General features: G+C 40.5%; 1 protein-coding gene across 1 annotated transcript in view; it reads left to right on the top strand.

Annotated features, from left to right (window-relative positions):
• Positions 1-17,447, top strand: part of HYDIN (HYDIN axonemal central pair apparatus protein) — a 595,027-nt gene that overhangs the window by 245,697 nt on the left and 331,883 nt on the right. The window contains 5 exon segments of the mRNA XM_053719498.1: positions 1,889-1,968; positions 3,797-4,006; positions 14,927-15,064; positions 16,066-16,243; positions 17,212-17,336. Coding sequence (XP_053575473.1) covers positions 1,889-1,968; positions 3,797-4,006; positions 14,927-15,064; positions 16,066-16,243; positions 17,212-17,336 — 731 coding nt within the window.

Below are 17,447 nucleotides of genomic sequence, written 5' to 3'. Positions count from 1 at the left end.
TATGCAGACTTGTCTCCTTGAATAACTCTGGAGCAGGAGACAAGGGACTCTCTTCAAAGGTGGTTGTCTCTGTATCATCTCTCCCAGGGGACCTGCTTTCGCAGACCATCTTGGGTGATTGTGACAACAGACGCCAGCCTTCTGGGGTGGGGAGCAGTCTGGGGCTCCCTAAAGGCTCAGGGAGTTTGGACTCAGTCAGAGTCTGTTCTTCCTATTAACATTCTGGAACTGAGAGCGATCTAGAAATGCTCTTCTGGCCTGGCCTCAGTTAGCCACGGTCCAGTTTATCAGGTTCCAGTCGGACAACATAACTTCAGTGGCTTACATCAATCATCAGGGAGGAATGAGGAGTTCCTTAGCAATAAAGGAGGTATCCAAGATAATTCAGTGGACGGAGGCCCATACTTGTTGTCTGTCAGCGATCCACATCCCAGGGGTGGACAACTGGGAGGCAGACTTCCTGAGCAGGCAGACATTTCGTCCGGGGGAGTGGGAACTCCATCCAGAAGTGTTCTCCGACCTGATTCTCAAGTGGGGTCAGCCGGAGTTGGATCTCATGTCATCTCGTCAGAATGCCAAGCTCCCGAGATACGGGTCGAGGTCCAGGTACCCCCAGGTGGCACTGATAGATGCTCTGGCGGTCCCTTGGATCTTCAGTCTAGCATACCTATATCCTCTGTTTGCTCTTCTTCCTCAGGTAATTGTTTGAATCAAACAGGAGAGGGCTTCTGTGATTCTCATAGCACCGGCCTGGCCTCGCAGGATTTGGTATGCGGATCTGGTGGAGATGGCATCTCTGTCACCTTGGAGACTCCCGTTGAGGAAGGACCTTCTGATTCAGGGGCCCTTCCTTCACCCAAATCTAGTTTCTCTGAAGCTGACTGCTTGGAGATTGAACGCTTAATTTTATCCAAGCGCGGGTTTTCTGAATCGGTCATAGAGACCATGATTCAGGCTCGTAACCCTGTAACTAGTAGGATTTACCATAAAATTTGGCGTAAATATCTCTATTGGTGTGAATCCAAGGGCTACTCATGGAGTAGAGTTAGGATTCCTAGAATTTTGTCTTTTCTCCAAGAGGGTTTGGAGAAAGGTTTATCGACGAGTTCCCTAAATGGTCAAATCTTGGCCTTATCTATTTTGTTACACAAACGACTGGCAGATGTTCCAGATGTACAATCATTTTGTCAGGCCTTGGTGAGGATCAGGCCTGTGTTTAAACCAGTTTCTCCTCCATGGAGTCTTAATTTAGTTCTCAAAGTTCTTCAAGGGGTTCCGTTTGAGCCTATGCATTCCTTAGATATTAAGTTGTTATCTTGGAATGTTTTATTTCTTGTTGCTATTTCTTTGGCTCGTAGACTGTCAGAGCTCTCGGCATTGCAGTACGAATCTCCTTAGCTTATTTTCCATTCAGATAAGGTAGTTTTACGTACTAAATTAGGATCTCTTCCTAAGGTTGTTTCTGATCGGAACATTAATCAGGAAATTGTTCCTTCTTTGTGTCCTAATCCTTCTTCTCAGAAAGAATGACTTCTGCACAATTTAGACGTGGTCTGTGCTTAATAGGTTAATTAGGTTTATTGCGATGTGGGGGTTGGCGGTTTAGGGGTTAATAAAAGGGAAGGAAATAGAGGTGCCACCATGGCCTAGTACCACCAAAACAAGTAGTAATATAGATGAGACAAATGGTTATTTCCAAAAGGTGGATCACTCAATGGTGCTATTGAGACAGACTGGAGCTTCACAGTAGTGGAAACAGACTGAAATCCACAGCAAAAAAGTTCCAAGGGACTCCCAATCAACACCTATATAGGGATATACAGCGAACTACCATAGCCTAATACAGTATGGTAAGGGTAAATTGTAAGGTATGATTTGCACTTACAAGATGGAAAGCACCTCCAGGTGCAATACAGACAGACTGGAACTTCTCAGCCGCCCAGCAGACTGATCTCCATAGCAAAACAGGTGACACTCCAAGCCCCAAGGTATAGGGTTAATTAGGTTTATAGCGATGTGTGGGTTTGTCGGTTTAGGGGTTAATAGTATAATTAGTTATTTGGCGTTGTAGGATTTGGCAGTTTAGGGGTTAGTATTGTAATTTATTTAGTTGTTGTTATGGGGGTTTGGCAGTGTAAGGGTTAGGTAGTTTCTTTTGTGGGAGTTTAGCAATTTAAGGGTTATTTTTTTTGTTAATACTTAGTAAGGGTGGTTATGTTTATTTTTTTTCTTAATACTTCGTGTGGGTGGTTAGTTTTTTTTTAATACTTCATGTGAGCGGTTATTATTATTTTTTATACTTCGAATGGGCGGTTAGTTTTTTTTTCTTTGTACTTTGTGCGGGCGGTTCGTTATTTTTTTTATTTCTTGCGGGCGGTTACGTGTTTTTAGTTATTTCATGTGGGCAGTTGCGTGGTTTTTTTTTTGTTTTTTTTTAAGGCTTCGTTTGCCAACGTAAACGGTGGTTTCTTTTGGCTGTGCGCGCAGCCAACATTCTTTTAGCTGTCTCGCGCAGCCAACATTCCTTTGAGGATGCGTGCGCAACTGGCGACGGACGCGTTACAAACGCGATTATAGTATAGATATATACAATATTATTTATACTTAAACTACTTAGTATGCCCACTGCTATTGGAAAGAATACTTTTCCTATCATGATAAAACTATTATTTCTGGGAGAAAGTGGAACAAGCATAATTTTCAGACGTATTTTAGAGCAAAAGGCAGCAAAATAAATAATACATGTATATTGCAAAAGCAATAAATATTAAGAGCCAGATTACGAGTTGAGTGCAAAATATTGCTTACGCTAATGCGATATTTGCACTCAACTGATTAATACCAATGCACACTAATGTGCGCTGGTATTACGAATTAGGTGAAATGTGAATATGACCTCGCATTTGTATTGCACGGAAGCATTGCATCATGAGAGCGTTCTTCCATAGGCTCTAATGGGAGCCTCGTTCTCATGCCGTGAGACACGGCATGAGAACTAGCGCAGCAAAGGGTGTAAGTCAAGCAGTGATGGGCAGCATATCTTAAATATATATGTATATGAATATATACATATATACAGTATTTATGTGTTAATATGTGTATATACACAAATTAAAACATAAATATATATGAATATAATTATATACATATATATTTACTGGGAACACACAGTTCCCATGGTCCGCAATATGCATTGGGTATTTTTGAATTTAAAGGTCCTTTGAAATTAAAGACAGGAGTTTGATTGCACGCAAACTGCAACTGATGATCCTACTGGTGTCATTTGCAACAGGTGTAGGATTTAACCCTAAGTGGGGAGGTTGTCTCAAAATGTGATACAAACTGTCTAAATGTATTGGAGAAAATAATGTATAGGAGTGGATACAAAATAAATGACACTGAAAACAATGCATTTTGATTGGTATATGCCTCAGAGAGTTTTTAGCACTAAGTATGTGCCAGTGCCACCATGTTAAATATCATGGTCTGTTTGCATTGGAACGTCATTACTTTCTGTTGTGCCCCACATGGACCTTGAAGTTAATCCTACTTTCTGTGAGGACTTCCTCTGTGAGAATTATAAGCCACTACCTTGGGAGCAGCACATTTTTAGTGATTTTTCAGACTGAAAAGAAAATGTGTTTGTATATTTATTTTCTTGCAAGATCCTACAGCTATTACACAATGACAGCTAATGTGCACAAGCTACTGACATAGCATATCAAGCCAACTTGTTCACAATTATCGACCAAGCAGCTTCTACTTCAGCCTGGTATAATAATGTGTATTTCCCTAGGTATTCAGTATAACACCTCTCAGTGGGACTCTGCAGCCTGGTGAAAAGAATATAGTGGGCTTCACATTTCATGGACATACTGACATCAGGGCGCAAGCAAAGGCCAAATGTGAAGTTTTTGGAGGACCAACATATGAGATCACCCTGCAGGGAGAGACCTCACATTTCAGCTATACTCTGGATACAACAGACATAGACTATGGACTTCAGGTAATCACAGAATGTATGTAGTGAAGGAGGTTGAAGAACAAGACAACAGGTAACACGTCCATTAAAGACTCAAGTTCAGGATGAACACCAAAACATGATGAAAACTATCTAAATGTGCAAGAAACACCAAGAGCATGTGACAATCGTTGCAGGAACACCATTAGCCTAAGCAACTTATGCTAAGCTTGGAAGAGTAATGAATTCATTACTACTACATACATTTGATTGAAAACACATTATATCATGAATGTGTTTAAGAGTTGCAGGAATATAGGAGAATAGAATTGCAAGAATATAGGTGCATATGAACTGTACATGCTAAGCAGTACATGAATAATTGGAAAGTGACACATGCTAAGTCTAATAGGAACACAAAAGCATGATCATTATGTGCTAGATAGAACAATAATCTAGGAAGCATGATCATTACGTGTTAAAGGGCCGTTATAAGTCTAATAACTATTATGGTAGTTTAGAAGTAGACTTCTAAGCTGGTTATTATAGCCATCTTTGGTGTTCCTTCCAACACATTTGTGCAGTGTAGGTGAGATGGTAGAAAGAAAAAGACATAAACAATAATAACTTGCTGTAATTAAGAGCACATCTTAATATGACTGCTGTTGTGAACTATATATATTTAATGTCATGTTAAAGAAGCTCATTAAGCAGAGTAGATGTAAGTAAATATGATTTTACATACATCAGTGGTTCAGATTACCAGGCCAATTGTTCATTTTGGAAGCAAAATCATTAGAATATACATATTTTACCGAACCATTTCTCACTTGAAGTATATTTGTATATAAAATATATGTGTTTGCTCTGAATTGTACTTTTTTTTCTAGCACTCCCTAATGAGTACTGCAAACAAAAGCACATTTCTTTCATAAGGTGGTGAGAGTCCACAATCCATTATGCATGGAAATTAACTCCTGGCCACTAGGAGGAGGCAAAGTTTACCAAAACTCCCAAGAGCAATTCATCCCTCCCACCCACTGATATGCCAGTCTAAAACTTTGCCTCCCAGAAGGTGGCGGTAGAATTGAGTTGCTCTTAACATTCTTCGTTGAGAGGGGTTCTCAGATTGAGTTGAGGACCAATTTATTTCCCCTCAGAGAGCTTGCTGCTGAGAGACAGAGGGGAGACTTGAGTATGGTGTAGTCACACAATTACTTCTGGTGATGATGTTAGTCACAAGCCTGCCACAGGTCCCTTGCCTCTTCCTGTTGGTTCGTCAATATACTCTCTCATTTGTATCCTGTCCTCTAATGTGCTTACCACTGGATTGGCTACAACTGTATAATACATAAAAAAATTATAATGCTTATAAATGGCCTTTTATTATAGTGTGCTCTGGGTTTTTTCTATTTTGCACATTTCCAGGGTACTACTGTATATATAGTTTATTTTGCAGAGCATTCCTTTTTTTCTTCCTCCAGAAAAGCCAATGGGGCATATCTATCAAGCTTTGTATGGAGCTTGATGCCCCTGGTTTCCGGCGAGCCTTCAGGCTCGCTGGAAACAGAAGTTATGAAGCAGAGGTCTAAAGAGGCCGCGGACAGAAATCAACCCGATCGAATACGATTGGGTTAATTAACACCCCCTGCTAGCTGCCAATTGGCCGCAAATCTGCAGGGGGCGACATTGGACCAGCAGTTCACAAGAACTGCTGGTGCAATGATAAATGCCGACAGAGTATGCTGTCGGCATTTACCGATGTTCGGCGTTCATGATATGCTACTTCGTATCATGTCCGCTCGCACATTGATAAATATGCCCCAATGTGCGATATCTTTACGCGTTCTTGATTCGGGTTAAAGCTCTACAATATTTGCAATGTTTATCTTTTATTGGCACTGCTATGGTTAAAGTTTTCCTGTCAGTATAACTCCCGCTTATCACGCTTATCTTATGTTAGCCCAAGACGGATTCTCTGTTACTCTCCTCACTGTGCTCCTTATTTTTTCAAGAGGTGTTCATTATTTTTATCACTTAGTGGGGGGTTTTTGTGATAAAAGTTTTAAAGATTTTCAGTGTGTGCATCAAACAAGGCAGTTTACTTTCTCACCCCTGTTAACTTGGACTTTACTGCTAAGGTCCCTGTATACTTCGTTGTTTCCTGTCTCCTGCTAGGCTTTATACATTGGCTTATTGCAAACATATTTCCTGTCTGCCTGTATTCTTTATAATGGAGCACTCTGAAACTGTCTCCATTTCTCTTGTTAAGTGTATCCAGTCCACGGATCATCCATTACTTGTGGGATATTCTCCTTCCCAACAGGAAGTTGCAAGAGGATCACCCACAGCAGAGCTGCTATATAGCTCCTCCCCTCACTGCCATATCCAGTCATTCTCTTGCAACTCTCAACTAAGATGGAGGTCGTAAGAGGACTGTGGTGTTTTATACTTTAGTTAACTATAGTTTATTTCTTCAATCAAAAGTTTGTTATTTTTAAATGGTACCGGAGTGTACTGTTTATCTCAGGCAGTATTTAGAAGAAGAATCTGCCTGCGTTTTCTATGATCTTAGCAGAAGTAACTAAGATCCTTTGCTGTTCTCACATATTCTGAGGAGTGAGGTAACTTCAGAGGGGGAATAGCGGGCAGGTTTTCCTGCAATAAGGTATGTGCAGTTAAAATATTTTTCTAGGGATGGAATTTGCTAGAAAATGCTGCTGATACCGAAGTAATGTAAGTAAAGCCTTAAATGCAGTGATAGCGACTGGTATCAGGCTTATTAATAGAGATACATACTCTTATAAAAGTGTATTTTACAACGTTTGCTGGCATGTTTAATCGTTTTTTACATATGTTTGGTGATAAAACTTATTGGGGCCTAGTTTTTTCCACATGGCTGGCTTGAATTTTGCCTAGAAACAGTTCCCTGAGGCTTCCCACTTTTGTAATATGAGTGGGAGGGGCCTATTTTGGCGTTTTTTTGCACAGCAAACATTACAGACACAGACATCCAGCTTCTTCCTGCATGATCCAGGACTTCTCTGAAGGGCTCAAAAGGCTTCAAAAGTCGTATTGAGGGAGGTAAAAAGCCACAGTAGAGCTGTGGCAGTTGTTGTGACTGTTTAAAAAACGTTTTTGTCATTTGTTATTCCGTTTTTGGTATTAAGGGGTTAATCATCCATTTGCAAGTGGGTGCAATGCTCTGCTAACTTATTACATACACTGTAAAAATTTCGTTAGTGTAACTGCATTTTTTCACTGTTATTTCAAAATTTGGGAAAATTTGTGTTTCTTAAAGGCGCAGTAACGTTTTTTATATTGCTTGTAAACTTGTTTTAAAGTGTTTTCCAAGCTTGCTAGTCTCATTGCTAGTCTGTTTAAACATGTCTGACACAGAGGAACCTACTTGTTCATTATGTTTGAAAGCCATGGTGGAGCCCCATAGGAGAATGTGTACTAAATGTATTGATTTCACCTTAAACAGTAAAGATCAGTCTTTATCTATAAAAGAATTATCACCAGAGGGTTCTGTCGAGGGGGGAAGTTATGCCGACTAACTCTCCCCACGTGTCAGACCCTTCGCCTCCCGCTCAGGGGACGCACGCTAATATGGCGCCAATTACATCAGGGACGCCCATAGCGATTACCTTGCAGGACATGGCTGCAATCATGAATAATACCCTGTCAGAGGTATTATCTAGATTGCCTGAATTAAGAGGCAAGTGCGATAGCTCTGGGGTTAGGAGAGATACAGAGCGCGCAAATGCTGTTAGAGCCATGTCTGATACTGCGTCACAGTATGCAGAACATGAGGACGGAGAGCTTCAGTCTGTGGGTGACATCTCTGACTCGGGGAAACCTGATTCAGAGATTTCTAATTTTAAATTTAAGCTTGAGAACCTCCGTGTATTGCTTGGGGAGGTATTAGCTGCTCTGAATGACTGTAACACAGTTGCAATTCCAGAGAAATTGTGTAGGCTGGATAGATACTATGCGGTGCCGGTGTGTACTGACGTTTTTCCAATACCTAAAAGGCTTACAGAAATTATTAGCAAGGAGTGGGATAGACCCGGTGTGCCCTTTTCCCCACCTCCTATTTTTAGAAATTTTTTTCCAATAGACGCCACTACACGGGACTTATGGCAGACGGTCCCTAAGGTGGAGGGAGCAGTTTCTACTTTAGCAAAGCGTACCACTATCCCGGTTGAGGACAGTTGTGCTTTTTCAGATCCAATGGATAAAAAATTGGAGGGTTACCTTAAGAAAATGTTTATTCAACAAGGTTTTATTTTACAGCCCCTTGCATGCATTGCGCCTGTCACTGCTGCGGCGGCATTCTGGTTTGAGGCCCTGGAAGAGGCCATCCAGACAGCTCCATTGAATGAAATTATTGACAAGCTTAGAACGCTTAAGCTAGCTAACTCATTTGTTTCTGATGCCATTGTTCATTTGACTAAACTACCGGCTAAGAATTCCGGATTCGCCATCCAGGCGCGTAGGGCGCTATGGCTTAAATCCTGGTCAGCTGACGTGACTTCAAAGTCTAAATTACTCAACATTCCTTTCAAGGGGCAGACCTTATTCGGGCCTGGCTTGAAGGAAATTATTGCTGACATTACTGGAGGCAAGGGTCATACCCTTCCTCAGGACAGGGCCAAATCAAAGGCCAAACAGTCTAATTTTCGTGCCTTTCGAAATTTCAAGGCAGCAGCAGCATCAACTTCCTCCGCTTCAAAACAACAGGGAACTGTTGCTCATTCCAGACAGGCCTGGAAACCTAACCAGTCCTGGAACAAGGGCAAGCAGGCCAGAAAGCCTGCTGCTGCCCCCAAGATAGCATGAAGGAACGGCCCCCTATCCGGAAACGGATCTAGTGGGGGGCAGACTTTCTCTCTTCGCCCAGGCGTGGGCAAGAGATGTTCAGGATCCCTGGGCGTTGGAGATCATATCTCAGGGATATCTTCTGGACTTCAAAGCTTCTCCTCCACAAGGGAGATTTCATCTTTCAAGGTTATCAGCAAACCAGATAAAGAAAGAGGCATTCCTAAGCTGTGTGCAAGACCTCCTAGTAATGGGAGTGATCCATCCAGTTCCGCGGACGGAACAAGGACAGGGATTTTATTCAAATCTGTTTGTGGTTCCCAAGAAAGAGGGAACCTTCAGACCAATCTTGGATCAAAAGATCTTAAACAAATTCCTCAGAGTTCCATCATTCAAAATGGAAACTATTCGGACCATCCTACCCATGATCCAAGAGGATCAGTACATGACCACAGTGGACTTAAAGGATGCCTACCTTCACCTACCGATTCACAAAGATCATCATCGGTTCCTAAGGTTTGCCTTTCTAGACAGGCATTACCAATTTGTAGCTCTTCCCTTCGGGTTGGCCACTGCCCCGATAATTTTTACAAAGGTTCTGGGCTCACTTCTGGCGGTTCTAAGACCGCGAGGCATAGCGGTGGCTCCGTATCTAGACGACATCCTGATACAGGCGTCAAGCTTTCAAATTGCCAAGTCTCATACAGAGATAGTTCTGGCATTTCTGAGGTCGCATGGGTGGAAAGTGAACGTGGAAAAGAGTTCTCTATCACCACTCACAAGAGTCTCCTTCCTAGGGACTCTTATAGATTCTGTAGAGATGAAAATTTACCTGACGGAGTCCAGGTTATCAAAACTTCTAAATGCTTGCCGTGTCCTTCATTCCATTCCACGCCCGTCAGTGACTCAGTGCATGGAAGTAATCGGCTTAATGGTAGCGGCAATGGACATAGTGCCATTTGCGCGCCTGCATCTCAGACCGCTGCAATTATGCATGCTAAGTCAGTGGAATGGGGATTACTCAGATTTGTCCCCTCTACTAAATCTGGATCAAGAGACCAGAGATTCTCTTCTCTGGTGGCTTTCTCGGGTCCATCTGTCCAAGGGTATGACCTTTCGCAGGCCAGATTGGACGATTGTAACAACAGATGCCAGCCTTCTAGGTTGGGGCGCAGTCTGGAACTCCCTGAAGGCTCAGGGATCGTGGACTCAGGAGGAGAAACTCCTCCCAATAAATATTCTGGAGTTAAGAGCAATATTCAAGGCTCTTCTAGCTTGGCCTCAGTTAGCAACACTGAGGTTCATCAGATTTCAGTCGGACAACATCACGACTGTGGCTTACATCAACCATCAAGGGGGAACCAGGAGTTCCCTAGCGATGTTAGAAGTCTCAAAGATAATTCGCTGGGCAGAGTCTCACTCTTGCCACCTGTCAGCGATCCACATCCCAGGCGTAGAGAACTGGGAGGCGGATTTTCTAAGTCGTCAGACTTTTCATTCGGGGGAGTGGGAACTCCATCCGGAGGTGTTTGCTCAACTGGTCCATCGTTGGGGCAAACCAGAACTGGATCTCATGGCGTCTCGCCAGAACGCCAAGCTTCCTTGTTACGGATCCAGGTCCAGGGACCCGGGAGCAACGCTGATAGATGCTCTAGCAGCTCCTTGGTTCTTCAACCTGGCCTATGTGTTTCCACCGTTTCCTCTGCTCCCTCGACTGATTGCCAAAATCAAACAGGAGAGAGCATCTGTGATTCTGATAGCGCCTGCGTGGCCACGCAGGACCTGGTATGCAGACCTAGTGGACATGTCATCTCTTCCACCATGGACTCTGCCTCTGAGGCAGGACCTTCTAATACAAGGTCCTTTCAATCATCCAAATCTAATTTCTCTGAGACTGACTGCATGGAGATTGAACGCTTGATTCTATCAAGGCGTGGCTTCTCCGAGTCAGTCATTGATACCTTAATACAGGCTCGGAAGCCTGTCACCAGGAAAATCTACCATAAGATATGGCGTAAATATCTTTATTGGTGTGAATCCAAGAGTTACTCATGGATTAAGGTTAGGATTCCTAGGATATTGTCCTTTCTCCAAGAGGGTTTGGACAAAGGCTTATCAGCTAGTTCTTTAAAAGGACAGATCTCTGCTCTGTCTATTCTTTTGCACAAGCGTCTGGCAGAAGTTCCAGACGTCCAGGCATTTTGTCAGGCTTTGGTTAGGATTAAGCCTGTGTTTAAAACTGTTGCTCCCCTGTGGAGCTTAAACTTGGTTCTTAAAGTTCTTCAGGGAGTTCCGTTTGAACCCCTTCATTCCATTGATATTAAACTTTTATCTTGGAAAGTTCTGTTTTTGATGGCTATTTCCTCGACTCGAAGAGTCTCTGAGTTATCTGCCTTACATTGTGATTCTCCTTATCTGAATTTTCATTCAGACAAGGTAGTTCTGCGTACCAAACCTGGGTTTTTACCTAAGGTGGTTTCTAACAGGAATATCAATAAAGAGATTGTTGTTCCATCATTGTGTCCTAATCCTTCTTCAAAGAAGGAACGTCTTTTGCATAATCTGGACGTAGTCCGTGCCTTGAAGTTTTACTTACAGGCTACTAAAGATTTTCGTCAAACATCTGCCCTGTTTGTCGTTTACTCTGGACAGAGGAGAGGTCAAAAAGCTTCGGCAACCTCTCTCTCCTTTTGGCTTCGGAGCATAATACGCTTAGCCTATGAGACTGCTGGACAGCAGCCCCCTGAAAGGATTACAGCTCATTCTATTAGAGCTGTGGCTTCCACCTGGGCCTTTAAAAATGAGGCCTCTGTTGAACAGATTTGCAAGGCTGCGACTTGGTCTTCGCTTCACACCTTTTAAAATTTTTACAAATTTGACACTTTTGCTTCTTCGGAGGCTGTTTTTGGGAGAAAGGTTCTACAGGCAGTGGTTCCTTCCGTTTAAGTTCCTTCCTTGTCCCTCCCATCATCCGTGTACTTTAGCTTTGGTATTGGTATCCCACAAGTAATGGATGATCCGTGGACTGGATACACTTAACAAGAAAAAACATAATTTATGCTTACCTGATAAATTTATTTCTCTTGTAGTGTATCCAGTCCAAGGCCCGCCCTGTCCTTTTAAGGCAGGTCTAAATTTTAATTAAACTACAGTCACCACTGCACCCTATGGTTTCTCCTTTCTCGTCTTGTTTCGGTCGAATGACTGGATATGGCAGTGAGGGGAGGAGCTATATAGCAGCTCTGCTGTGGGTGATCCTCTTGCAACTTCCTGTTGGGAAGGAGAATATCCCACAAGTAATGGATGATCCGTGGACTGGATACACTACAAGAGAAATAAATTTATCAGGTAAGCATAAATTATGTTTTCTTAGAGAGTAGATCTTCTGATCACTTATTTAAATCTATTTTATTGCAAATTAATTCCTGTTATTCCTCCAACTCAATTATGTAGTTCATGTATGGATCCTTATACATTATAAACAGACTAATGCTGTGCTTACCTCTAAGGGTATATTTCCTCCCTCTGGTTTGGACGGGAAAGGGACGTTCTTCAGATTTTGCTCCTGATTTTAAAGATGTTGTGCATTCTACTGTGTCTGAAATGATGGCAGCAATGCCTCCTCCAAGTAAGCCCAAACAAGTCTCTCATAAACAGCTTTTAGCTGAATTTCCAAGCACTTCTGTATCTCTAAAAACCAAAACTGCTAGACTTTTAGACTCAGATTCTAACTCCTCAGATTCGTCTTCTGAGGGAGAATTAATTTCTGACGATCAAGAGTCAAACTCTTCTGAATCATCCTCTTTTATATTTAAGTTTGAACATCTTAGGTCTCTCAAAGGATGTATTAAGTGCCATAGGGGTACAGGATCCTCCACCTTAGGAATCTATTAAACAATTGGATTTGATTTCAAGCCATCTGTTGAGAACCCACATGTTTTTCTGATTCTAGAGGCTATAACAAAAATCATTACCAAGGAATGGTCCAGACCTGGTCTTCCTTTAAATCCATTTTCTGCATTCAAAAGGATGTTTCCTTTACCCTCCGCTAGTTTGAAACTTTGGTAAACAATTCCAAATGTGGATGGTGCTATTTCTACACTTGCAAGAAGGACTACCAAACACTTTTAGAAGGTAGCACCTTTTGTTAAAGACCCTATGGTCAGGAAATTAGACTTTTTCCACAGAAAGGCCTTTCTTTTAGTGGGTTTTTATTTAAACCAGCAATTAGTATTGCCTGTGTGGCAGCAGCCTCTACCATTTAGTGTGTCAAGTTATCTGAACAGATCTCAGATAATTCTGTTGATGAAGATTTTCAATCAACTCTGAAACATGTTTCAGTCAGCAAATGCTTTCTGTGATGCTATTGTTAACATTACCAAATTAAATGCCAAAGAGTTCTAACTCTTCATTTTAAAAGGATATATTTTGAACCAGATTACAAGTGGAGCATTATTTAACTCTCCCTCTTGAGCATTAACTGTGCTAGAAGTAAGCTTTTTGCGCACGTCAGGTTGTGCTCGTATTAGAAGTTGAAAGTAAACCGTTTTTGCTCGCACGCTAACCTGGCGCGTGTAAAAAGACGAACTTAAAATATTGCGGGCAAAAATGTATTCCCCCATAAAGTTCATTGTGTTCATGAACTAGAATTCCTGAGAACAAGGCCAGGGTTTTTTCCAACTTTATTTATAGTTCAGAAGAAAGAGGGAACTTTCAATTTTAGACTTTAAACACTAAATAAATGCTAGATAGAATGATGCGTTGAAAGAAAAGGTTACTCTGAGAATAACATGTAGATGTATTTTTTAAAGTTTCATTAAATATTGACACAATAAGTGTAAAGCTTTAATGTCTATAAAACAAATGGGAGCTGCCATGTTGTAACTAAGGTTACTTTCTCTGCTGTGGCCAATTAGGGACAGTTAGGGAATAGGTCACTAGAGTGTGCAGACAATGGCTGTGTGATTATATAACAGTGTTCTGCACTTCCATTGTTCAGGCTTTAGTTAGAATTTCTCCTTTTATCAAACCAATTTATCATCCATGGGACATAAATTTGGTTCTTAAAATCTTACAGGTTCCTCCTTTTGAAACAATTCATTCCTTAGATCATATCACATATCTTACTTGGAAGGTTTTGTTTTCTGGGTTGTCCGCACTTTATTGTTGTCTTCCTTATATTTTTGTTCTCCAAGATAATGCAGTTTTGAGGACTAAGTTTGATTTCTTACCATGTCATCTTATCTGATAACAATCATCAAGAGATTGTAGTTCCTTCGCTTTGTTCTAATCCTCAAAAATTTAAGAAAAAAATTCTTTATAATTTGCATGTAGTAAGGGCTTTAAAAATGTTCTTACAGGCTACCAAAGATTTCAGATCATCCTCTTGTCCTCTTGTTCATTTCTCGGGTCCTTGTAAAGGCCAAAAGGCCTCAGCTGTTTATCTAGCTGCTTGGGCTTATAAAAAATTTCCAAGCTAACAAGATGGTCTTCCTTACATACTTTTATTAATTTCTACCATTTTAATGGTTTTTGCCTGCTCTGAAGCTGCATTTGGTCGGAAAGTTCTCCAGGCAAGAGTGTCTGGAAAATAGATATCTGCCTTTTTATTTTTCTTAAACATTTTTATCCCTCCCAAAATTACTTGTGGTCTCCAAAGCTTGGGTATAAGTTCCCATGCGTAATGGATCATGGACTCTCACCGCCTTATGAAAGAAAACAAAATATATGCTTGCCTGATAAATTAATTTCTTTCATGGTGGTGATAGTCTACAAGCCCCACCCAATATAAAGAATAGAACAATACATTTTTTGGGGAGAATGTTCTCTTTTTTGCACATCTATTTTCCCTGCTTTGTCCTTTCCTATATCTTTTATTTCTATTATCTCCTTGCTTGGCTATACATATGACTGGCATACCAGTGAAATGGGAAACGTCTCCTCCTAGTGGGCAGGAATTGAATCACGTGTAATGGATCGTGGACTCTCAGCACCATGAAAGAAATTAATTTATCAAGTAAGCATAACGTTTTAAATGTTCTCTTTATGGAAAAAAATGTTGCACACCTAATGTTAACTGTTAACATCATTGTTTTTAAGTTGGAAGTGTATATAATTGGATATCGATTTTTCTTTATACAGCTGTTTGATCAAGTGTCAGAGGCAGAAATTGTACTAAGAAATACAGGGAGGGTCAGCTTTCCATTCACTGTGCTTTACCACAACACAGAAACCATCCTGGCACCGAACCCTGGGGAGCCCCTTATACATCCTGTCAGTGTAAGTAGTATTATTGCTCCTACTTCTGTAATCAAGAGTTTAATTCTATATAATAGACTTTCCTTAAATCAGAGGATCCCTATCATCTTGAATGTCTACTCAAAGGACCACTAAACACAGCAGAGTAGCATAATCGATAAATGCATAATAAAGAGACAATGCAAAAACATAGTTTGAATTTCAAATGAGTAGTAGATTTTTTTTCGACACGTGCCAAAGTTAATTACATTTTCCTGTGTAATACATGTGCCAGCCATCAGCCAATCACAAAATGCATATTTGTATATCCTGTGAATCCTGCACATGCTCAGTAGGAGCTGGTGCAAATGAAAGTGCGCATATTAAAAGATTGTGCACATTTAGATAATGGAAGTGAATTGGAAGTTTTTATTTTTACAAAAATTGTGTTCTCTATCTAAATCATAAAAGTTTTGACTTGACTGTCCCTTTAAACTCATCCCATATTACTGGTTCTACTCCAATAAAGTAATCTATCACACAGATATAAGGTACTGTATATACATATTTTTTTATTTTTTCTACATAGTACACTACACTGCATAACAACTGTCTGGAGAGATAAACCTCCATATCCTTACTTTGCCGTATAGATTCCTATAATTGTTTGCAGCTGTGAAAAGGTTGAGATTCCACTGCATTAGGGACATTTCAATTGCGCATTTACACATAATTATGGGGTCATCTATTATGTGTCATTTGTTCCTAAGACTTCTCTCCTGCAGACCCTTCCAGTCTCTTAGAGTTTGACTAATTATTGATCAAGAGCATGAGGGAAGTAATGTTGTAGTTATGGAGGAACAAAGACTTTGGGTGTCATCTTTCTGTCTTGTTAGTAGTGATCCTTAGCAGTATTGTGTAAATCTGAGAAGTGCTTCCCCATTCTATTTAACATGAAGATTTGTGTTATGTTGCCCTTTGTCTGCAAAATATTCTTCTCTTTTGCACTACTTATGCGTTCTTTATTTTTTTTCTACTTTCAGGGCCTAATTAATGCAGGGGAGGAACAGGTTCTGAAGGTGCTCTATTTCCCTGGTGTTCCAGGATCCTTTCATCAAACTATCCAGATACAGGTTGCCCATCTCAAACCCGAAAGCGTTACTCTGCGAGGGGAAGGAGTGTTCCCCAGAATCTGCTTGGACCTTCCCCGTAAAATAAATGGTACAGTCTCTCTACATTACAGAACTAATCTCATAGCTTCAGCAGCATATGTAGATGTTATACCATCATGGTGCAAATTCTGTTAATGTGGCCCTTCTCATTTAATATATATTCCATTTAGTTGATTATCTTCCTAAATATAACTGGGCCACAATGTCTTCCTCATTTATACACACAAAAGAAGCGTGTTTGCCTTCATTTGTTATAATAATTATAATAATAACTGTTCTTTAAAAAAAGTTATGTTTCACAGAAGATAAGAACTGCATACAAATTTTCCCACTTGATCTACAACTTTTGACCTGATTTGGTCATTGTCATACATATGTTGATATTTGGTAAATCCTAAGAGCCATCTTTGAGAAAGCTATCAATGAAAAGCAGCAGATGGCACGATCATGGTTGCTACATAACTGTAAGTAAATTTTAACTGTATTAATAAAGGACATATTTTAACATATTTGGGACTCCTCAATAAATGTAGGGTTAACCAGATACCAACATATGTATGTCAGTGCTTCGTTGTTATAGTGTTATATATGCTCTTAATTGAGTAAATGGTGATTTTGGCCTTTGAATGTGGCCATTGAATCAGTCTCACTTGTTGGTGGAATTGTATAGGCTGCACTTTATCTAGTGGATACATCTTTTCTAGCATTAATAGTTTGGTCATTGACCTTGTCCTGTTCAGGATATCACTATGCCTATTTAATTTCATGTATTGTATTAGTTTACCATACATTAGCAATAATAGTGCTGCTTTGTCATTTCTACTGTTACCTGAATACCCTTTTTATATGACCTCTTATTTCCCAGACTGGTTTATGACATGTTGCTTTTCACTGCCAATATAAATATTCATTTGTGATTTATTCTCTTTTCTTCTTATATTTACTCTGCCTATATTTTTTTTACAATGCATTGCTAGAGTTTCTTTGTGTATTCTGTATTTTTGTTTGTATTTCCAGAGAACGAGAGTTTGCAGCCTTACCTGAAACAGGCAGAGGACAACATAAGGGAAAAAAAGAATGTGTCTAACAGCTTAGTACCTGCTGGAAGTCCTGAACCCATTGAGGAGCACTCTAATACCACTGTGAGTACCAGCACTGCCTTCTATTTATCCCTACATGCAGTATTACCTCTGACTCATATCTTCTGTCATTCAAACACTAACACAACCACTTTATCATAAACTGTAGTGTAT

This window comes from Bombina bombina, chromosome 1 (assembly GCF_027579735.1).
Source record: "Bombina bombina isolate aBomBom1 chromosome 1, aBomBom1.pri, whole genome shotgun sequence".
NCBI lineage: Eukaryota > Metazoa > Chordata > Amphibia > Anura > Bombinatoridae > Bombina > Bombina bombina.
Note: the sequence above shows the minus strand (reverse complement) of the source record. Positions and strands in the feature narration are given on the sequence as shown.